General features: G+C 44.7%; 1 protein-coding gene across 30 annotated transcripts in view; it reads right to left on the reverse strand.

Annotated features, from left to right (window-relative positions):
* The window catches only part of LOC148889753 (ankyrin-3-like), a 73,893-nt gene that overhangs the window by 24,953 nt on the left and 25,833 nt on the right, over nt 1–23,107 (reverse strand). For 12 of the 30 annotated variants that reach the window (XR_016116977.1, XR_016116976.1, XM_089012723.1 and 9 more), the window contains 24 exons: nt 17,396–17,497; nt 16,653–16,751; nt 15,135–15,233; nt 14,959–15,057; nt 14,002–14,187; nt 12,247–12,345; nt 11,471–11,569; nt 11,249–11,347; nt 9,725–9,922; nt 9,475–9,573; nt 9,288–9,386; nt 9,078–9,176; nt 8,210–8,407; nt 7,095–7,193; nt 6,816–6,914; nt 5,900–6,097; nt 5,303–5,401; nt 5,140–5,238; nt 4,948–5,046; nt 4,768–4,863; nt 3,382–3,454; nt 3,212–3,316; nt 1,313–1,436; nt 699–710 (listed from right to left, as the gene is read on the reverse strand). Coding sequence is in view for 28 of the 30 variants with exons in the window: in XM_089012723.1 (XP_088868849.1) it covers nt 699–710; nt 1,313–1,436; nt 3,212–3,316; nt 3,382–3,454; nt 4,768–4,863; nt 4,948–5,046; nt 5,140–5,238; nt 5,303–5,401; nt 5,900–6,097; nt 6,816–6,914; nt 7,095–7,193; nt 8,210–8,407; nt 9,078–9,176; nt 9,288–9,386; nt 9,475–9,573; nt 9,725–9,922; nt 11,249–11,347; nt 11,471–11,569; nt 12,247–12,345; nt 14,002–14,187; nt 14,959–15,057; nt 15,135–15,233; nt 16,653–16,751; nt 17,396–17,497 (2,678 nt within the window). In the remaining 2 variants the exon portion in view is untranslated. The other 18 variants (XM_089012747.1, XM_089012727.1, XM_089012729.1 and 15 more) reach the window with 12 other exon arrangements.

The following is a 23,107-nucleotide window of genomic DNA, read 5'->3' on the forward strand; positions in this document are numbered from 1 at the left end:
CCGAAAGGACAAATAACTAAACTGGCCGTTTGTGACGGGGGTCCGTCGAGGAGGTTGGGGGGGATTGCAGAGCTTAGCATGTTGAGCTGGGGGGGGGGGGCAGTTGGTCACAAAAACAATGGCTTTTATTCACCGCCGTGTTACTCGGCAACTGCCTAAATGGACTCGGTGGCGATTCCCGGTTGGAAGTCGACCAAGCTAACATCCGTTCGAATGGTCGTTTTTCCTTTCTAGTGACACCCCCCCCCCCCAGCCCCTGAGGCTCCCCCCCCCCCCGGTCTTGGTTACGCAACGTTTCATCTTTTCCCAGATCAATCAGTCTTTCATCCATTCTTAAAGCTCCAGATGACTTGATTCTGTTCCTCTGCAATGTGTCAATCACAAAGTCGTTGTCCACGAAGCCACTTAGTTGCGTCGCCTTCACCGGTCTGAGTTGCCTGATTTTTTTTTTCTTTGTAGTATTCTCTCCAGTTGGACAAGTTGCCACGTACAATAAAATTATTTGAACGTGACGAGATTACTGCACAAAACTCTTTTTTCCCAGGATGTTTGATGACTCGGGTTAACGGGCAAAGGGGGGGGGGGGGGGGGGTGATCGCAACACTGCAACACGGTGACAAAACCACCACGAAAGCAACAGAGGGGACAAGGGACGCCATTGACAACTCAAGACTCCAACCAGATTGCTTTTGTCTTACCTGAGTCTAGGGCTACACGGAGAGTTTAGCAAAAGGGAAAAGAAAAAAATGGGAAAGCGTCAAGCAAAGTCGGACTTTTAGAAGTCTTCTGAAACTTAAATGTGTGTGTTTGTGTGTGTTTGTGTGGGGCAAATGCATAAAGAAAGGTCGAGATAGGTTTAAATAAAATTAAAAAAAAAAAAAAAAAAAAAAAAAAAAAAAAAAAAAAATCGGACTTAAATCAATCGATTCAACCGCAGCGACTGAAATCACGTTTTCATGAGAAAAAAAAAATCCAAAATAAACTTCCCGTTTCCGTTTTCGCCATTTTGATCATCCAAAATTTGCCATTGACAGTCACTGGTGGGTTTTTTTTCACCACAGCGCTTCTTCTGGATTTCGGTCCACAGGGCAGGCATCCATAGACCAGCTCAAGTATGCGGCTCGTGAATTGCTCTAATTAGGCCAACTTCGTAAACGAGGTCACGTTAAATATAAAATGCCGAATCATTTTATCAGCTTCAATGGTCAACGGCAACTTTCCAACAACGTCCCGGTGGCCCCCGCGCGACGTGCGCCTAACAAATAGACATCTTTTTGTTGTAGATGAATGAGACAGAAAGAAGAAAGCCTACCTGGCCGAGCGGGCTCCGATGCTGAAGCCCAAGTAGCCCTCCTGGGGGAGAGAGTCGTCGCCCAGCTCCTTGAGGTCCTGCGGCCTCAGGTACTTGTCCGCGTCGCAGGTCATGGCGTCCTCACCTGACGCCATGGGGGTCGCAGGAAGTGAGGGACGAGAGCATTGTTACATGTTGAAAGCAGACAAGCATTCGAATCATGTTAGAGTTAGAGGCCTTTTGGGGGTGGACTGAATGTGCTCCATTGACACCGCCACAACTTTTTTACGTGCTTGACATTAAAGCACATACATACGACCACGAGCTAGGCAGGAAGCATTACAAAATAAAACGCATGTTTAGATAGAAATACATCCATTGACAGAATTAGTCACCCTCTGACAGCAAAACACCCCCCCCCCCCCAAAAAAAAAGCGTGAAAAGTGGCACAGAATAAGCAGAAAAAGTGAAGCAGCACCACAACCGCACCGAGATCGGCGGAACGGTGGACGATGACTCGCCGCTCCACGAAGCGACCACCGTGCTTGGCTTTCTCCCTCATGGCTGGAAGGAAGGAAGGAAGGAAGGAAGGAAGGAAGGAAGGAAGGAAGGAAGGAAGGAAGGTGGCTGCGGTACCGCGCAGCCCCGCAGACACCGCGTTAGTTCACCGCAGCCCCTCCCGTCGTGGCCGAGCCGGTGCCGCACGACAATCGCTCGCACTCAAGTGGCGCAAAAAGCGGCAAGTGTAGCGTTTCCGGTGTGACGTTTCATAATAAAGCCTAGCGGCCGTATTTATTTGGTAAAACGTTTTTCCCACATTCTCCATTCGCTGTCGTTGAGAAATAAAATCAGATATAGTTCATTTAAGTGACTATTAAGTTATTTTTCACCATTTGGGTCGACGAACATGTCGTTTTTCGGGCATTTAGGAGACTATTTTCGCCATATGTACGCGAGAGGAACATTTGTTGTTTCGCCTGTGGGCGTGTGTTTGTATGCGTGCGTGCGTGCGTGCGTCAGTGTACTGCGCCGCACGACAAACGCTCTCATGTGGCACTAAAGCGGCAGCCATAGCGTTTCCGGTTTGACGTTTCACAATAAATCGACGAAAAAACATTTTCCCAGATTCTGCATTCGCCGTCGTTTAGAACGGAAAGCAGATAAAGTTAATTTAAGTAACTATTAAGTTATTTTTCGCCGTTTGGCTCGACACGTAGGTCGTTGTTGGGGCCTTGGGGATGATAAACCGAACACCTAAGACACCATTCTCGCCATTTGAGATGTGTGTGCGGTGCGCGCGCGTGTCTCATTGTTCGTATTATACGACATTCCAACGCTAACGTCCTTGTTTTATTTTCGGGGCTTTCACTTCCTGTTGTTACTGGCCGCCATAGAAACAACTTTTCCGGCGTCGTATTTCATGTTTTCTTTTCTTTTAATATGCGATAATAAAGCCTAAAATTCACACGCTGCATTCAAATAACGGTGAAATAGGTTTAAGGGCGTTTTCATTGAATGTGTCATTCAATTTCGAGGTGACTTACCATTTTCCGACCCAGCCATAAGTTTCTTTTTTAAATGATTTAAATATTCAGAGTCATTTGTAATCTCAGGGGAAGTGGCCTTTTCCGCATTGAAGTTTTCCTAAAATAGTTGCTCTCACGGTGCGCTAGCAGAAAGGAGAAAGCGTCAAATCCGCTGACATCTGTCGTATGCAAAGTCCAGAGTTAATTCCCCTTCAGAAAGCTCATCTCGTTGGCTTTCAAGAGTCCACGCTTGCCATTCACTTTTCCAATTTAAAGTATGTAGTTGTTCGCAAAGCTGCTTTTGGTTTGGGTGTGAGTAGCGCCAAGAGAATAGTTTCGAAACAAGAAATCAAACCAGACGCAACCAAGGAAACCCACAACCATGAGCTGATACCTTCTTCGTCATCTGACGTCGACTCCGCCTCCAGACTTTCAGGCACATTGGCCCAAACTGTCATTTGCCGTGACACATTTCCAATTAGGCCATCACACGAGGACACTTTTAACAAAAGTACAATCATGCAAACAGAAAAAAAAAATACAACTAGGTTGATGTGATCTTACCTTCGTCATCTGACATGTCCAGGAACTCATTCATGGTTTCTGGGACGTTGATTTTGTGTTTTTCGGTTGCGTTCTGTCAACACCAGGGGAAGATAAGACAGTGAGTCATCCAAACAGTCAACACAATGTTGCAAAGTGAAGAATGTAACCAAAAAAACTGTCCTGACAAGCCTCAATCTATAAAAATCAAGACTGTAGAACAGATTTTGAAGGCGAAAAATAAATCATTTATAAACACAGTATCAACGATGCAGACTCAACATATGGCTCGATTCACCCTCCCCCCGACATGACAAACTGAGATTAATTTCCTGATCTTGATCTTCTACTCAAAAGCGGTGCTGATTTCAAATCCAAAGCGATGCAACATGGGGAAGACTAGAGCTGGCAGTAAGGTCATTAAGGCAAGACAAACTCGTGTAAGCGTCACAATAATTCTGTGTGCGTGTGTTTGTGTGCTAGAGAGATCAATGTTCAAATGGCAGGCGACTCGAGGCGAAAACATAAGCACCCATCTAAGCCCTCCTGATGGTCCACGTGAGGCAGTGCAACAGGAAATCCTCCTTATCACTTATATGTTCACGGTTCTACAATTCGATAGATTTAAAAAAAAAAAAAACATTTCTAGTACAGTTTACGACTATTTGCCTCCCTGTTTATTTTCGGTGCATTTCCACTTTCAACCACTAGATGCTTTTGGATCATGTAAACTCACGAACAGGGGTGCAGCGGCAGGGGCTACAAGGCCTTCTCCGCTGACCTAAAAATATCCGAATCACGGACTGATGTTAATGATATTTTGTATATTAATTCTTTTTGGAATTAAATAATTCCAAATTGTCTTTCAGCTTCTTTTCATCGCTTTTCCCCTGTTGTGCTGCTTCCAGGTATGTTTTTTTCGTATTTAGTCATTCAACCAATCACATTTCAGCCATTATTTCATTACCAGGGTCAGAAATCCCACTGGGTGCCTTCACAATTAGTTCCGCAGGCCCCGTCGCATACAAATAAGTGTCGATCAACCTGTTGCTCTAACCAATCGGATTTCGAGTTGGCGACACCAAGGCCTTCTCGCAGGTCTTATTTCCTGGCTAACGCTACCCTCTAGTGGACTTGTAGTTAATCACACCACACTTTTTAGACGAGTCACAGTCGCAGGTGTAGCTGCAATAAAGATTGTATAGTCATCAAATGGTTATTAAGGCTTGGATTGATTCAGGCGTAGGACCACTGAAGGCCTAAGTATCAAACATTGCTTCCAAATGAATTCCAGGACCCAGAAAGACTTCAAGTGACTCAAATATGATTCCTTGATGCCAGACTCAACCGAATTCCTTCCACTTTTGTGTCAAAAAGGAAAAAAGTGACATTTGTGACGCATCTCACCACAGTATTCAGGTTTTCATCCGTCACGGGTCTCAGGGTGTCCACCACCGAGATGTAACCAAGGCGACGGGCGACGGCGAGCGCCGTGTTCCCGTTCTGAGAAACGAGCGAGACACACGGGGGAAGTCAGTCACGGGATGGCGCACCGAAACAAAAGAGCCAATGGGCGCCTGCACCGACCGCCGTGAGCTCGTTGGCCGAAGCGCCGTACTGCAGGAGGAGGTTGATGATATGCGTGTGGCCCTGCTGAGCCGCCTGGTGGAGGGGCGTGTAACCATTCTGGACCGCCGCGGGGGGGGGGGGGAGAACAAGATAATCGATACGTGGACATTACGCGACTTTGTGATCTTGATTGATCGATTCATCCCCCACCTTGGTCTTGCCGTTGACTTTGGCCCGATTCTGTAACAGGAAGTTGGCCATCTTGGCGTTACCGTAGTGACAAGCCACATGCAGCGGCGTGTAGTCCATCTGGATGAGAGTGAGAGCGATTAGCGACGGCGCTACGTCGGACGTTCTACCAGGGAGTCGCTACCTTTGTTTGAGCGTCGACGTCGGCGCCGTGGTTGAGGAGAACTTCGGCAACGTTGACCTTATCCTCCTGAGACGCCAGGTGGAGCGGCGTCAGACCGCTCTGACCGCGACAAAAAGGCGCAAATTACGATTTACAAGCACAAAACTCGCTTGACTGATATTCCCCAATTTGAAAAGATGACGTCGAGCGGCATTCCCAAATTTGTTTTCTCACGCTCCACAAAGGGGCAGCATTTCCATTTTTTTGCATGTTAGCGCTTTCTTCCAGCTACGGCTGATGTTAAAGAAACCAACATGTATTGTATTTTGTACATCCACTCCCATTTCAAGCTCATATAACTCCAGACCCATTTCATTGAGGAACTAACTCTTTTTTTTTCTGATGAAAGGTGAGAGTCTAAGGTTTGTTAACGCAGTATTGAATGTCGATGTAGTCCTGAAACTCAATATTCTGCGGGTCCTGGAATTCCAGTGACAATGACAAAAACTGGAGTGGACGCACTTTTGCAGCAGTCTGGCAGCGAATGAGTTAAGAGGCGGGGCCTCGACCCGTATAGGCCCCGCCTACCTTTTTGTATCCCACCGCGGGCTCCGTTACCTTGTTACAAATGTCGACGGCGGCGCATTTGGCCAGCAGCAGCGAGAGCAGGTCCACGCTGCCCTGCTGCGCCGCCAGGTGGATGGGGGCGACGCCCTGCCGCGTCACCGCCTTGGCGTCGGCGCCGTATTCCAGCAGCGCGGTGCCGATGTCCGTTTGGTTCTTCTTGGCGGCGATGTGCAGCGGCGTGTAGCCGTTCTGGCGACGGGAAGAAGCCGAGAGTTTGCGTGATCAGCTCTTAGATGTGTTGAACAACAAAAAAAAAAAAGAGTTTGAGAGCTTGAGGATTGATCTGCTCCTCGGGTTCCTTGTACCACATATTATGGGTTATTGCATACCAAATAACACCAAATTTTAAATTGGGTCATTTTGACCCAAAGAGAAACCTGCTCACTTTTTTACCCCGTTTATTTATGCATTCATGTATTGGTTCGTTTACTTATGTATTTATTTACATGTTTATTTATTTTATTTGTGGGTTTGTGTTTAGTTGTTTACTGATCTACATGTTTGTATTTATTTCTGTAATCATTTATTTATTGATGTGTTGATTGATTGATTGATTTGTTTGTTTGTTGATTTGATTTGATCCAACCATTTTTCTATTGTTGGTTGGGTGACTTAATGGACACCCTTAAAACATCCAGCGCCAAATGAGCTAACTGGAGTAACGAGCTAAGCCAGCGGCGGATCCAAAAGGGCACCCAGTTGATGCTGAGTGATGTATTCATATTAGCTTGAGGATTTGGCCCAGATGTTCATCCAACAAGGGCTACAAACTCGCCGCAAGAAATGCCAGAAGTGGAAAACAAAGAGTCATATTATCCCCAAAGAAGACAGGAGGGAAACGGATGGCCAACAAAAGGGAGCTCTGACGCCATTCGCAGCCACACCGCCCGCCACGTGATGCGCGTACCTTGGCGGCGGAGTGCGGCGAAGCTCCCTGATCCAGCAACAGCAGCGCTACTCTCTGATGATCATAGTGAGCAGCTACATGCAGTGGAGTTAGCCCGCTCTGAAACAATCCCACGGGGGCAGCCATTCATACGCACGCACGCACGCACGCCCGCACGCAACACAACCAGCAGCAGCAGCAGGTTGGAAGGTCACAAGCGATTGTGTCAGGACGCAAATTGAAATGTAGCCGAGAGAGTTGAAAAGGTCTTCCTTGCTGTTTTGTAGCTGGACCCCTCACCTTTCCAGCGGCGTCGGGCGCAGCCTTCTTGTGCAGGAGCAGACCGGCCACCTCCATCTTGCCGTATTTTGCAGCCACGTGGAGCGGACTGAAGCCTTTCTGTTGGAATGGACAAGCGGAAACATCCTTTGCTCAAACGCCATTTTTAAACGCGGACATTTGTTTACATCGGTGAAAAGACATTTCTGATAACCTATCAGTGGATGCAACTACAGCGTGTTCTGGAGCAGTATTTATTTATTGATTCATTCATTCATTTACAATAAAATACATATTGATTTATATTTATTTATTTATGTATCTATTTATTTAGTTAGTTACAATACAATACAATATATTTTGAATTATATTAATTTATTTTTTGTTCATTTATCTATTTACTTATTTTTATTCACATATTTATTTGTCTTATATTTATGTATTCATTTATCCGTATATTTATTTCGTTACAATACATATTTATGTATGTGTTTCTTTATTTATCTTTTTATGTGTTTATTTTATTTATATATGTATTTATGTATTTGTTTATTTGTCTTCTCAAAGAAGAAGATTTATGTATGTATTTATCTATTTATGTATGTCCTTATTTTATTTATGTATGTATGCTTTTGGTTATTTATTTATTATATTTATGTATGTATGTATATATGTATGTATTTATTTTATTTCTTTGTTTTATGTATTTGTTTATTTATCCATTCATTCATTCATTCATGTATTTCCCCATTTGGACAATAATAATAAGAATCTACATTCTTTCATCCAGATATGAATCCATTTTTTGCCAACGTTCTTCACAAATAGTACAAATGGGAAGCGTGTGGGTTTGTTTGAAGGTGGCCTCATTTCCCAAAAAAATGCTGCGCGCACGCGCACGTGTGCTTCCACGTCATGGAGTGCGTGAACACCAAGAGGGTTTACCCTCCATTCATCTGTTCCATTGACACAGGTCACCTTCACGAACAACCCCCTGGCAACGTAGCACGCACGCTCACACGCCTTCCATTTACAAACGTCCTTCACGGTTTATGGCCGCCCTCAATAAAATGTCCGGTCAAGCGCGTTTTTGTGCAAACGTGAACGATTTGATGTGGTTTTGTGAGTTTTGTGACCTTAGTGGAGGAGGAGAGCGATGCTCCGTTGTCCAGGAGCACGGCGGCGACCTCCCGGTGGCCTTCGCGGGCGGCCAGGTGGAGGGCCGTGTAGCCCGAGGCGGTGGGCGCGTCGGCCCGAGCGCCGCACCGCAGCAGCTGCCGCACGATGTCCACCTTGCCCAAACGACTGGAGATGTGCAGCGCCGTCTGCTCATCCTGTCACGCCGCACCAAGACATTCGCAAACAATAACAACAAGATTTATAGTACCGTGAATAGCAATGGCACTCATATTAATCAAATAATAATATGATTAACTTCAACTTGCTGCTGTGAAATTTCTCCACTACGAGACGAATAAAGGCAAATACAATCCAACTCATGTTAAAGAACACTAATATTAATATTAGTACTATTACTATCAAAATCAATGCTAATATAAGACGGACATGGTGTGATGTAATAGGATGTGACGTAATGGAAAGGCAGGCAGGATATGACGTATCAGGAAGTCCAAGAAGAACAAAACGATGCAAAAAGATGTTTAAAGATGTTCGTATAGTGAATTACCCCAACACTACTACTACTAGTATTCATAATAATAAGAATAAATGTCATTTCTAAGCGCCTTTCAAAACTCTCACAAGATAAGTCTTTCTGCGGGTGAGCAGCGGCAGCCGCATGCGCCAGCGTTCACTCAACCTGAAAGTAACTCAGATATAAAGATCTAGATAGCTAGCTAGCCAGTTAGATAGCAAATCGAGGCTACCTGTATATTTTTCTAGTTGGCTGGCAAGATATCTAGCTACCTATCGGCTATCTCTTAGCTAGCTAGCTAGCTAGCTAGCCGTATGGACTTTTTCTTTGACTGCATTCTCTCTTCCCACCTTGGACTCGGTCTCCACGTTGGCTCCGTTCTTGAGCAGGTATCGAACCACGTCGGCCTGGCCCGCCCTGGCCGCCATGTGGAGGGCGGTCTCGCCTCGCTGGAGGGGGGGGGGGGGAGGGTGACGCGCCCACACCGGGCGACAGAGCGGTCGGTGAGTTTCCGTCCAGAAAGTTTTCTACCCTCGACAACGCCACGCCCATTCCCTCACCACGTTGGCCGTGTTGGGCGAAGCTCCGTGATGGGTGAGCGCGTGGACGATGTTCTCGTGTCCCATGAAGGCCGCCACGTGGATCGGCGTCAGGCCAGACTGCGGAGAAACGCAAGCCTCAACCACTTTGACTTTGGCGTCTGATAGAAGTGAAAGCAAATCACGTCGGGGGAGGGGTTGGGGTCACCTCGGTCACAGCCTGGATGGACGCCCCGTGCTTCAGCAGCAGCTCCATCACTTTGGCTCGGTTCTTCTTGCAGGCGATGTGAAGGGGGGTGAAGCCATTCTGCGGACGACTCCAAAGTCTTAGCGGAAATGCTACGCTCGCACTTTCCCACTTTTTGTTCATTCATTCATTCATTCATTCCTATTTCAAATCGTCGGATTATTCCCTCGCCGCCCAGTTCCCTCGCTGACCTCCCGAGCCCTCCTCTTACCAAAGCTTTGGCGTTGGGGTTGGCCTTCTTGTCCACAATGAGCTTGGCCACCTTGTAATGTCCGCAGTGAGCCGCCACGTGGAGCGCCGTCAGGTAGTCGTTGGTGACGTCGTCCACCGGCGCGTCGTGTTGCAGCAACAGCCGCACGCAGTTCAGGTGGTCCCCCTGAGCGGCCATGTGCAACGGCGACAGGCCGTTCTGCGGTGGGACGGGGGGAGAGAGACGCACGCGGACGGACACATAGACGGATGGACAGAAAGACGGAGAACAAGTCAGTCGGCTGGAGATCAGGCGACGCGGAGGGGGGGGGGCATTACAACAATGTCAAGGTGGTTACATTGGTGGTCCCGCCAGGTCAAAATGGCCGCGTTGTGTTGGGATGGCACGGATGTTGCGGCGACATTGTCGCACCACGTCGCCAACGGCAACAATAAAAGCACTGCCGTGCGACCGGAAAAGTGTGCTTTCGTTCACCTTTCATTCAATGGGGCTCAGAATGACTCAAAAACTCCAAAAATAAAAATAAATAAATCCGCTACACTGGTACCTTGAATTATGAGTTTATTCAGTTTCAAGACCACGCAAACTACGAGTTGATTTTGTTATTTTTGGGGGGAATAAATTAAACATAAGTGGTCATGCTTTTTCACAGATTGGCTCTACACTTTCGATATCTATGAGCTAGCTATTTGGCTAGCTATCTCTTAGATATCTCTTAGCTATGCGTTAGCTAGCAAGCTAGCTTTCTATCTATTTGAGTCATTCGGGCTTGAATGAACGCTGCCTACCCACAGGAAAACTTATCCTGTGACTCCAAAGTAACCTTGAGACTTTTGAAAGGCGCTCATAAATGAAATGTATTCTGATTCTGATTATTGTAGCGTGACTATTCTATTTTTAAATTGGATGTAATTCGACGGCCAACCACTTGATGGCATTGCACTCTTTAATTTCTAAAAGTATTATTGTTATTATAGTTATTATTGTTGTAACTATTGTTACAATTGTTACTATGATGATTATTATTATTGTTGTTGCTTAACTTCTTTTTCGAAATTGGATGTAATTCGACGGCTAACCACTTGATGGCATTACACTGTGTAATTTTTAAGATGAGTCCAGAATCACAGTAATTTTTAATTAAAATGTATTTTTTCTTAAAAGTGTATAAAAAGCTTTTACAACCAAATGCAAAAAAATCTGTTAAAATGTGGCTCGTGTGTATCATCTGGGTTGAAGAAAAGATATATATAAAAATGTATTCCATATAAAAAAAGATACATCTAATGACTACAACGAAATAAAAAGTAATGATGGTTGGGTGTTGTGAAGTTCGCTGCCGCTATCAACTGGTGACATTTTCAGAAGATACCTTTTTGTAAGAAATCAACCAAGCAAGATACGTAGTGGCAAAACTCCAAATTGAAGGTCCCGCCGGACTGGACTGTGACATGTCGCTGCCCATGACTTGAAAACGTGTACTTTGAAGCATCTTTAGGAGCTTTCCTGCTCGGCTGGAAGTACCTTGGTCTTGGAGAGGATGGGAGCGCCTCTGTCCAGCAGAATTTCCACCACCTGAGCATGACCGCTTCTCGCGCCGCAGTGAAGGGGAGTCAGACCGTCCTGCCGGGAGGATAAAGGCACCACTTAAATGCATACCGGGCTGCCGCTCCACTCCATTTTTTAAAAAAATTATTATTCTTCACTCAAATCCAGCAGGGAAAATGAAAAGAATCATGTCGTCACCTTGGTCTTGGCATCAATTTTGGAGCCTCGATCCAGTAGCAGCTTGACCATGTTACTGTTGCCCCTTTTGGAGGCCACGTGAAGCGGCGTGATGTCATTCTGAAGGCGGCGAAAGAGACGAGGAATGGCAAATGACTACAAGCAGTGCTTCGTTATTAGTGAGACACCAAAACAAACGCATGCGTGCGCGCAGCAAGCCACTTATTTGTACCGAGCCAACATGTGATTAAAGTCAGACGGCGGCTGAAAGACCTCCTCCAGACATTAGCTGATGCAATTATGAACTTACAGTAGCACGCTAACTACCTAACTGGCCGTATCCCTTCAAGTTTAATCAAGCATTACTCACAAGCAAATTGATTTTTGTCTATTTTGAAATGTCAAAGTTTTTTTGACGAGGAGCTCTTGAAAATTTCACGTCGGACGTTTAGGGGAACAGATTGTGAGTCCACTTGAAAAGTAATTGTTCACTGTCTTCCTGATAAATAGGCGGCCGAAGAGTGGAGCACAAGTTTGTCATCAATAAAAGAATAAAGGGAAAAACATATGAATGAAAAAAATAATCAGCAATTTTACTGGTTATTTTACGATTGCCAGTAGATGAACAAAATGTACCACCACCGACTGGCATTGAAGGCTCAAAATGGCACCATTTAAAAGTGCGGTATCCATTATTTTGTCTGTTGTATGATTGATGAATTTATGATTGTGATTTGAGCCAGCGCTCGTCATGGAATTTGTCCAAAGAATTGGATCGGTGATGGCGCTCGACTCACCCTGGCCATGAAATCCACAGCGGCCCCTCGGTTCAGAAGCAACGTGGCCACGTTAATGTTGCCATAGTGAGCGGCGATGTGAAGTGGGGTGAAGCCACTCTGATTGGAACACACACAACAACAACAAGGGCCAGCGCGTCGCATTAAAATCGGGGGGGGGAAAAAGGCACTTAAATCCACTCATACAAGGACACACGCAGCCGTTTCTTTTTTTGTCCCCCGACTCACACAATTTGGGATTTTTTGGTACACTGGCAACCAAATTCAGGATAGCATGCGGTGATATTCTCTATTTTGACTTGTATTTTCTGGAATATAAAGCGCACCTTCAACGATTGGCATATTTAAAGAAAATGTCCATACGTAAGGTACACCGCATTGTTAGAGGCAGTTGAAGTCTCGTTGAAGCAAACTGTCCGATTTCATGCAAACAAGATCCTCTTGTCGGATTTGAAGTCATTAGCAGTGGATCAGCGTGCGGGGTTGGGGATCCTTTGCTCTGAAAAAGCTGCAAATTCTCTTCAATTCAGCAAGTGGGACAAATTAAAGCCAATCCGTGACATCAAGAAATCTAAAATGGAGGCACTTAAGACCTACTTATGATTGGGGTCTCGTTCCCCAATTTACAAATAGCACGGACGGGAATCTGCCCCAAAATGGCCGCTAGACACCAAAATGGCGCTCAAATCCCTAGCACGGATCGTTGACACTTTCTATCATGATATCCAATTCATCCAACTTTATCCGATTGGCTTATCCTCACGAGGGTCAATACGCAGAGTACCCGGAGAAAACCCGCGGGGAAAACATGCAAACTCCACCCAGAATCGAAGCCGGATGTCTGCGCGGTGCGACGGATATGCTAACCAGTCGGCTACCGTGGTGAATATTTTTTATTCTATGGCCGCTACTGGGTGACTTTTGAGTGGTCGTGTTCATGTGAATAAAATACAAACCGTTAGCAATTCGCTAAAATCGCACAGTTTGAATTCACACGGCGTCCGCGCAAAAGCCAATGAATTAATGAATTAAGCTATCAGTCAACATGGTAGTTTCAAGCTGGACCTGAATGGCATTTGCTCTAAAAACTCCTCTCGGCATTAAAAAAAAAAAGCATAGCGTAGCTTGCTAGCATCACGGGGAATCTATTGCCATGCGGGTTTATTGCCGATAAGCGCTCGACATGCTCCGCGCGCTGGTTATCGTCTTAATCGGTTTCATGGATCACACTATTATCACCTTCAAGTCGCTTTGCAGAGACTCAAAATGATTTGGCAAAAATAACAGCCGTAGCTTATATTTTAGGCACCATGAAACCATTCCCAAAACATCCAGAAGAGCTGGGATTCCTCCGGAGTCTAGCCAAGATGGCAGCCAAACATGCGCCGTTTGCCGGTTATTTTCTTTTTTTACACGAGTGTGAAGAAGGATGGCGTTAAATGGAAACCAAGAGGTTAGGGGCTTCACAGTAGGTCAGTCAAGGGGTGGGAGGGTTTCTCCCAAGATGGTTTATGGCCTGAGATGGAGATGCTAATTCATGTATAGAGTTGAGCTGTACCTCTGTTGTTCTATTCATCATCTACAAAGTCAGCCAAGAAAGGAGAGAATGCCAAGTTAATGAGGAAAACCACAAGGAAAATGGCCGCCGATGTGAGCGCAGGAGCTGAGGAGATCCCCCAAAATGGCGGCAAGAAATGGGAAGACAACAACAACAACAAACGACAACAAAAACGTCCCGCCCGAGCGCCAACTCACCTTGGACTCCACGTCAGCGTTGTGGTCGTTCTGGAGTAGCAGAGCGGCGGCTTTGGTGTCGTCCTTGCGGGCGGCGATGTGCAAGGCGGGCAAACGTACTTTGCCCTTGGTGTCGTTCTCCAGGAGCAAGGAGACCACTTGGTCGTGACCCTGCTGGAGGGCCACCGCCAGAGGGGTGAAACCATCCTGCGCACCAAAGATGTGATGCTGACACCAAGAGCAAGATGCTACATTTGATGGATCGCCATTGGCGGTAGCGTAAGCTAGCGTCAAGTTGCTAACAGCTAGCTCTGTAACGGAGAGTCTGTTTGTAGAAAACAGATTGTGGTGTACAGCCAAACTACCAAATTATGATGCAAATGAGATTTCTCTCAGAAAGTCCGAAATACTTTATGCTAATGAACATTTATTTGTTTTATAAGTATTTACCTATCTGCCCATTTTTGTATTTGTCTAGTATTTATTTATCTACTTACAGATTTATTTACACATTTATTTATGTCAGTTTATCTATTTATTTATTTTTTTACCTATCTTCCCATTCATGTATTTATGTATGTATGTATTTATACACTCATTTATTTACACATTTATTTATGTATGTATGTACTTATTTATTTGCACGTTTATGTATTTACACATTTATTATTTATTTATTTACCCGTTTATGTATTTATTCATTTACATGTTTATTTATTTACACATGTATTATTTATTTATTTGCCCGTTTCTGTATGTATTTATTTACATGTTTATTTATTTACACATGTATTTATTTATTTATGTACATGTTTATTTATTTACACATGTATTATTTATTTATGTATTTATGTATTTACCTGTTTATCTATGTATTTATTTATTGACACATGTATTCATGGCTGTATGGATTTGTTGTTCTGGGGCTGGTGGCCCCATCCCAGCGGCCAGTTTGAGAAGTAGGCGCGCGGTCGGTACCTCAGTGGCCATGCTCTGGCTGGCGCTGTTCTCCAGAAGGAAGCGGACCACCTCCAGGTGATTCTCCTGGGCTGCCATGTAGAGAGGCGTGAAGCCATTCTGCAATCCAAACAAGACGATCGGCTCAATTTGCTTTGTATTTCTCTTTCTGGGCTGACTTGGCTTGTCCGGCTCACCTGAGATTGCGCGTTGACATTAGCGCTGTTGTTGAGCAGCTCTTGGACCACTTGCGTTTGTCCCGCCAGCGAGGCGATGTGCAGGGCGGTGTTTCCTTTCTGGATGACGGCAAACAACGGCGGCAATGCCGGTAAAGCTCTCACGCAGCTGTTCTCTGCCTCGAGACAATTTCTGTTTATATCTCGCTGACCCGGATGTCGCATGCTAGCGCCAAAGGCCTTCGAAGGCCTTCAAAGCTCTCGCGGCTTGTTCGGACCGCCAACAATGTGCCACTTCCGAAATGAGGCCTTGCCGAGCCTCGGTTTTCAATACGCTCGCGCCAGGTTTTTATGAACCTGCGCCCGTCACCCCGTCACCCCCCCGCCCGTCATGGCAAAATGGACCTTTCTGCCAGCCATGTGATAGAGTGCAACGTCGCACGGAGGTGACACGTGGGCCTTGTTCTTTTCCGAGGAAATGAAATTGCCGCAACTGTGACGGAATGCTTTGTTCTTCATGTCGAACTTGCGTACACATCAAATGTTCCGTACCAGTCGATTCCCCTCCGTTGCTTAGCAACATTTCCGATTGACTCGGTTCATTATGGGACTTTGTGCCAGAACTCGCAAAGGTCTGAAAACGTGTCTGGTAAACACAAGAAGATTACGACACACACAAATAAATAAATAAAAAATATGTGCAAATTAAATCACAATACTGTGATTATAATAAGAATAATAACAACAACAAAAATACTATGACTACTACTACTAATAATAATAATAAAAACAATAACAAGAATACAAATAATAAGAATAAGAATAATAACACTACTACAACTACTACTAATAATAAGAATAAGAATAATAAAAATAATAATAATAATAATAATAATACAAATAATAACAATAATAATAATAATAAGAATAATAAAAAATAATAATACTGCTATAACAACTATTACCACTACTAATAATAATAATAATAATAATAATAATAATAAGAAGAAGAAGAAGAAGAAGAAGAAGAAGAAGAAGAAGAAGAAGAAGAAGAAGAAGAAAAAGAACAAGGAGAAGGAGAAGAATACTAGAATACTAGAATTTTAGAATACTAATAATAATCATACATTTCATTTCTACGCGCTGTTGAAAAGCTGTTTTGCTAGCACACAGAATGAATGAATCCCCAAGACCTTCCGCTAATCCATCGGGGCCCTCGGGGTAGTAGCTTGTGTGTGTGTGTGTGTGTGTGTGTGGTTGAGGGGGGGGTCACCATTGCGAGGCTCTAATTGGGGGAGACTCTCACCATCTTGAATATTTCATCACATGATATGTTTGGCTTCAGCCTGTGGCGCAGCGACGCAAGCGGCCGCCAGATATTAACGGGGCATAATATTCGCCACCCCCTCCCCCTCCAAAAAATGTTTCTTGGCTGAAAGCGGCTTTAGAAGAGCAGACTCGTCCCATCGTGCATAGCATTAGGATTGAGGTTCTTCAAGAACATTTCGCATTGTTGAAGTGTTCTCGACGATCCCTTACCTTGGTGGCGGCATCCACGGCGGCGCCCACTTTCAGCAGCTCAGCCACAACCTCCACGTGGCCTTCTTTGGAGGCCAGATGGAGAGCGTTCAGGCCGTTCTGACCAAGGAAAAAGACAACCTTTTACGATACCGCACCACTAAAATAAATAGAATCAATCACGTTTAAAAATGTAACTTAATTGGGGATCGAAACACTGACATTTTTAGGGGCAAAAATTATGATCAAAATCATTTTTTACACACCGGAAGGGCTATGACGACCATGAAACCAAACAAATAAATGGAACTAAACTAAATGCACTAACTATTGTCAAGAAATATTTCCAGATTGTTACTTGTACACAACAAATTGATGGATTAGCAGTCAGGAAAGGAGTCAAATCAACAGTTTATTTCAATCATTCACTGCCAGACGATGTGCAAAAACGTGTCCACTCCACTGCCAGGGTTTTTGTCATTGTCACTTGAATTGCGGGACCCACAAAATATTGACTTTTAGGACTACTCTTGACTTTATTCTTATTTATTCTCTTCACTTCTTTTTATTTATCTAGCTATTCGGCATTTTTTTGTCTTTACTCTTGACTTTATACTTATTTCCTTTTTCTATTTATCTAGATAGCTGGATAGCTATCTATCTATCTGGCTACCTGGCTAGCTACCTAGCTATCTGGCAGGTTGGCTAGCTAGCTATCTATTAGCTTAATAGCTATCGCGCACGGAAAAGCGTCCGGAGCTCACCTGATTGCAAATGTTAATGTCGACGCCAGACTTGATGTAGTCAAGGACCTTCTCGAGGTTTCCAGCCCGGGCGGCTCTCAAGTAACCGGCATTGCTGTCAGACTGCGGAGAGGCGAGCAACAAGAAACACAAACAAGCACATTGTCAGTCCAAAAACAACAGGAGAAAAAAATGGTTGCTCAATACAGAAGATAGGACGTCAAAGTAGTAGAAGCGCAACGCTAGCTAGCGTCTGTCTTCTTTGCCTTTTGGCTTTTCCCTTCACAGCGAATCAGTGTCCTCCGTCTAACCCGCTTCCTAGCTTGCTAGCTAGCGTCTGTGCATTTGCTAGATGCGCTCATTTTTCTTCCTGTCTAGGTGACGATTGTAAAAGCAAAACATCCTGTGGAGCGAAGCCGTACGGCGCATTTGGCAGAGCTAGCAAAGGACATTGGGCTTCCTTCAAATCCCCGTTTTGATTCCCAGCAGGCGCAGGCGCAGGCACGTTCTGAACACGGACACTTGTTTGTGGCATCACCTTGATTGCGCTCGGCTACCTCCAAAAAGCGAGCTTGTTGTACATTCAACAGCAGAACCTGCTCGACAACCAACAGCAAGCAAACAAACAAACAAACGCAGTCAAGAAAACAAACAGAGCACGGCGCTCGTTTGTAAATGGAAAAGATTTGTTTCCCACAGTCACTTCCGCATGACCGAGACCTTTAAAGTGCCACTAAGGAGAAAAATGGCCCCGGCCTCCCTGATCCTATCCCATCCCAGAGGACGACTGGGATCTCACGGCCTTTGCAAGACCAGACGTCCAGCTGCGGAATCTGCGAGTTCAAAGATAAAGCCCATAGAGCGCGGTGTCAAAGTGAAGGCCCGGGGGCCAAATCTGGCCCGCCACGTCATTTTATTCGGCCCGCGAAAGCAAATCAAACTTACATGATGCTTGCTGAATGTCACTTTGTCAGATTTGAAAACTGCTTATTCATTAACTCAGTCGGTAATTGAAAAGCATGACGTGGAGCGCCATTCCCGAATTTATTCAGGTTTTGGTGTTTCTTGCGGGTGGGTGCCGATAAAGCACTGGTCAGACCTCTGGCGGTTTTTTTTTTCCCTTCCACGAGGGGGTAGCGTTTGCCTTTTGTCCATGTTAACGCTTTGTTACAGCTTCAGCAGTTGTTAAAGCGCTATATAAATCAATATGTATGGTATTTTGTACCGCCACCCCAATTTCAAGCTCAGATAACTCCAGACCCATATCATTAAGGAATTAACTATTTTTTTTTCTGATGAAAGAAGAAAATCTAAGGTTTCTAACACTGTATTGTAATGTTGATGTAGTCCTAAAACTTAATATTGCGTGGGTCCTGCAATTGGAGTGAAAATGACAAAAACCCTGGCACTGGAGTGGACACATTTTTGCACGTCAACTGGCAGTGAATTAATGAATTGACGCTGAAATGTTTCATTTTGTATTTTCACAATGGACTGCGTCCAAAAATGGAGTCCAACTACGCTTGGTCTTAACGGTAGCCTCTCCAGTGACCTCACACTATTCCATCCTCATCCATTGCTTCTTAAAGCCAAACTTTCCCATGCGGCGCTAACGACATCTGCTCAGCGCGTGAGTCTGCTGGTACAAATCCAAACAGTTGTCCTCCATCTTACATAAGCAGTCCCGATAGCGGCCGCTATGCTATCACTTGCCTGCATGATCAACAACGAGCCCTGGAACGTTCCATTAACGTAGGCTAGCAGGCTAAAATGCGGCTTTGCCAAAGACGTTGAACGATACGATGGTCTCACTTAGCTGACGGCTTAAAACGTCACGCGACGGATCTCCAACAATGTGATATTCTATTCTCTTCGTCTTGACGTGGCAGATTAAATAGTTGTAAGTCGCTTTATCCTTTAATGCTGAGTGACCAACATGGTGGACGCGCCCGCCCTCCCCATCCGAGATGGAGGTGATTCATACGGGACGTGCAGGGGGGGGGAAGGTGGATTTATATGTGAAATATCACTAAGCCGCCGTCGCAGGATCGGATATTAAAAGAAAATGGCGGAATCAAGAGAGTGTAGGTTAAGCCTCAGACGGCGGGCGGAATAGCTCAAAATGGACCAAAGAGGAGATAAGTATGCGACAAAAACGCTAGCTAGCTAGCTACCAAGCTGTCTATTTGCTATCCATTCGCTATTTATTTGCTATCTAGCTAACTAGCTGGCTATCTATTTGCTATCTAGCTATCTATCGATTTTCTATCTATTATCTAGCTACCGAGCTGGCTATCAATTTGCTATCTCTTAGTTATCTAGCTAGCTACGTAGTTGGCTATTTATTAGCAACCTTTAAAGTTTTGAAAGGCGCTTAGAAATGAAATGTATTATTATTATTGTGATAGTGAAGAAAAAAACCCGTTTTGAGGCTGGAATGTGGCACGGCAAAGGTGCAAAATGGCCAAAGCGGCGTGTAAATAACAAGCAAGCAGACGAGGGAGGCTTGATGTCATGTGCTGACGATTCCAGTTGAGCGGAGAGTCTTTCCAGCAAGCATTTGTTTTGTTTCATTTGATCCCTCGCTGTCCTGACTAAACAAAAAGCACAGAGCAGAGAAGAGCAGATTCCCCCCCCCCCCCCCAACAAAAAAAATAAGCCCGGGGGTCGGGGGGGTTCAGCGGTAGGCCCCCGCAAAACGTGCCTTTGCGCTCACACTCTTATTTCTTCGCATATCGCAACTTGCCATGGGAAAAGTCTGCAAATGTTGGATGTTAGCTTCAACGCTCGGCTGCACAAGACATTTTTTGACAATGGGAATTATTATTCAAAGTGGCTCAAACTCCAATTAATTAATCACATTATTTCTTTATTAATGAATTTATTCTTTACTTAATTACAAACTCATTAAGCAACTAACTATTGATTTCATTAACTAACTGGTTAATTCATTTATTTGCATATTTGTTTTTAAAATATATATTTATATTCATTTGTATTTATTTATTCCTTTTTATTCATGTATTTATAGTTGTATTCATTTATTTTTAGTTGTATTCATTTCTTTTATTTGTATTTATTTTTATTTTATTTGTATTCATTTATTTTTATTCTTTTTTTATTATGTATTTATTATATTTGTTTATTTTTATTTGTTTACGTCTGTGTAAGCTCTCAGTCGTACAGGAGTGGTCCATCCATCGATGAGAAGGTTTCTTCAGCCGTCATCTGTACAAAAGTGAAGGTTTCAGACGTTTCGCCTCCTATCCAAGAGGCTTCGTCAGCGAACTAAAGTCTGACTGGTCATATCGGCCCCATTTATATATCCCTAATGTCCAGACATGGCGGCGCCGGACACAGCTATGATAGGTCCCTACTCTCAGGTTGGGGGGGCGCTTCCGTTTATTTTTTTATTTTATTTATTTATTTTATTTATTTTTTTATTTATTTATTTGTTTAATTGTATTTATTTAGTTCTTCATATTTATTTGTATTCATTTTTTTTGCGATGGAACTGAGAGACGCCGCTTGGAATTGAAGCGGATTTACATCAGACAGGCAAAGTGAACCAAGCTCCCTTATTAATTATTTTTTTCCCTTGTTATTTGTTTATTTTTTTATGACTACTTTGAAACAGAAGTCCCGATAAAAATGATCGAGCTTTGTGTGTCTGTTGTTGTAGTCCCCAAGCGTGGAGTTTGACGCGCGGTGTCGAAACCTTCTCCGGTTTCAAGTCTCCGAGCCCTTGCGTACGCGATGCTCTTCCAAGTGTCGATGACCGCGGCTGCTATTTTGGGCGGTAAAAAAACATGGCGGCGCTCCACAAGGCTCAAAGATACAAAAGGAGATTTTTGGAACTCCGCAAAGTGGGGACGGATGGAGGGAAGGGGGGGGGGGGGGGGGGGGGTTCGCTTTATATTGAAGTTCCGTCGCAACCATTTGATGCTAACCTGCCTGTAAAATTGTTGCATTCCAGAACGGAGCTGATAGAAACAAGAGGACGGAAAACGGATGCGGCGGGCCAAAATTTGGTCCGCCGCATCCGCTTTTTTTCGGCCCACGGAAGCAAATCAAACTAAAATCCCAAGCAACATGTCCGATTTTTGGATGTCAACCACAATAATAGTTATTCTTCTTGACTTTAGATTTGAAAACTAATTCTTTCGCTCTATATCTAATCTGCGGCAAGAAAAATGACTTTGACACCCCTGGTGGACAGCCATCTTCTCAGGACTGACCCCCCCCCCTCCCCGCTCCCCTTAGAGCAGACCGACCGAGCGACCGACTGAGCGAGCGGCCCACCAGCCCGTCAGCGGTTGCCCACTCATCCCAACTAAAGCCTCATCCCACTCCCTCCGATTGGAAATGAATCCAAACAAAAGGTGCTTTTGGCACGGCGGTTTAAGCGAGCAAGCGAGCGAGCTACAGCCCGCACGAGGGAGGGGGGGCTTGATGCTGACATGGCGAGTAAACAAAGCATTCAAGCCAATCATAATCAATGAAATCAAATAATCAATGAAATCAAACAACCCTGCTGCTTTTCTTCCCAATCAGGGATGACCAGGGACGACCCCCCCCCCCCATCCCCCATCTGGCTTACCATGACGGCGCCGGATTCTCCCTCCTTTTCCGCCTCCTTGCTTTTCTTCCTCACCTTCATTGACTCTGCAGCAGGAGGAAGAGGAGGAAGACGAAGGTTGACTCTTTGAGGGAACGAGCGGCGGAAGAAATCCGTGGGTCAAAATGACTAGGACGGGATGTGTCACTCCACCCACCCTGGTTGTGATGTTGTGATGTTGTGATGTTGTGATGTTGTGATCCCACCCACTCACCCACCCAGCCAAGGCTCTCCCCCGTTCCCTCCCTCGTTCCCTCCCACTCGGGAATGCCGCCCTTCAGCGTGCGCCTCTTTGTCATCCCGCCGATGATGTTTTTTTTTCCTTCCCAACGTAGCAAGCGGGAGGCGGTAGAGCCATTTTTTTTTCATGGGTGCTCACGTGACATGCATGGGATAAAGCGATAATAACAGTAGAGTAGATGCTTCCCCTGCCCCTCCCCCGCCCACGCGGAACAGAGGATTAGGAGGGCTCCTTCTCTGCTATTGGGGACACCCGTCCCCCCCACACGCATCCCGACTGTCCTCGCACCTCCCATGCCCACAGAAAAGTGAATATATATATCAAGCTCATCCCGTCCCAAAAAGACAGCACGAGAAAGCGGTTTAGACTCTCTTCTTTCATCAGAAAAAAAAAAAAAGAGTTAATTCCCAAGTTATACGGGCCTGGAGTTATCGGAGCTTGAAATGGGGGCGGCTACACAAAATACAATACACAATGATTTATATAGCGCTTTAACAACAGCTGAAGTTGGAACAAAGCGCTCATATGGACAAAAGGCAAACGCTGCCCCCTTGTGGAAGGGAAAAACATTGCCAGAGGCAAATAAATAAATACATAAATAAACCGTAAATAAATCAATCGTAAATAAATGACTAAATGAATGAAAAAAATACATGAGCAAATAAGCAAATGCAAACATTATTAATAATAAATAGACCAAATAAATTAAAAAAAAGAAAGAAAGAAATACATGAGCAGTTGGTTCACTTTGCCTGTCTTATGAAGATCCACTTCAATTCCAAGCGCCATCTCCAAGTTTCAAAAACGCAGCCGCGCTAAAAAAATGCTGCCCATTGCAGGCGCAACACAAACCAACATACAAACACATAAATAA

The sequence above is a fragment of the Hippocampus bargibanti genome, linkage group LG13 (genome assembly GCF_051943395.1).
Source record: "Hippocampus bargibanti isolate YZ-2025 linkage group LG13, ASM5194339v1, whole genome shotgun sequence".
In the NCBI taxonomy this organism is placed as follows: Eukaryota; Metazoa; Chordata; class Actinopteri; order Syngnathiformes; family Syngnathidae; genus Hippocampus; species Hippocampus bargibanti.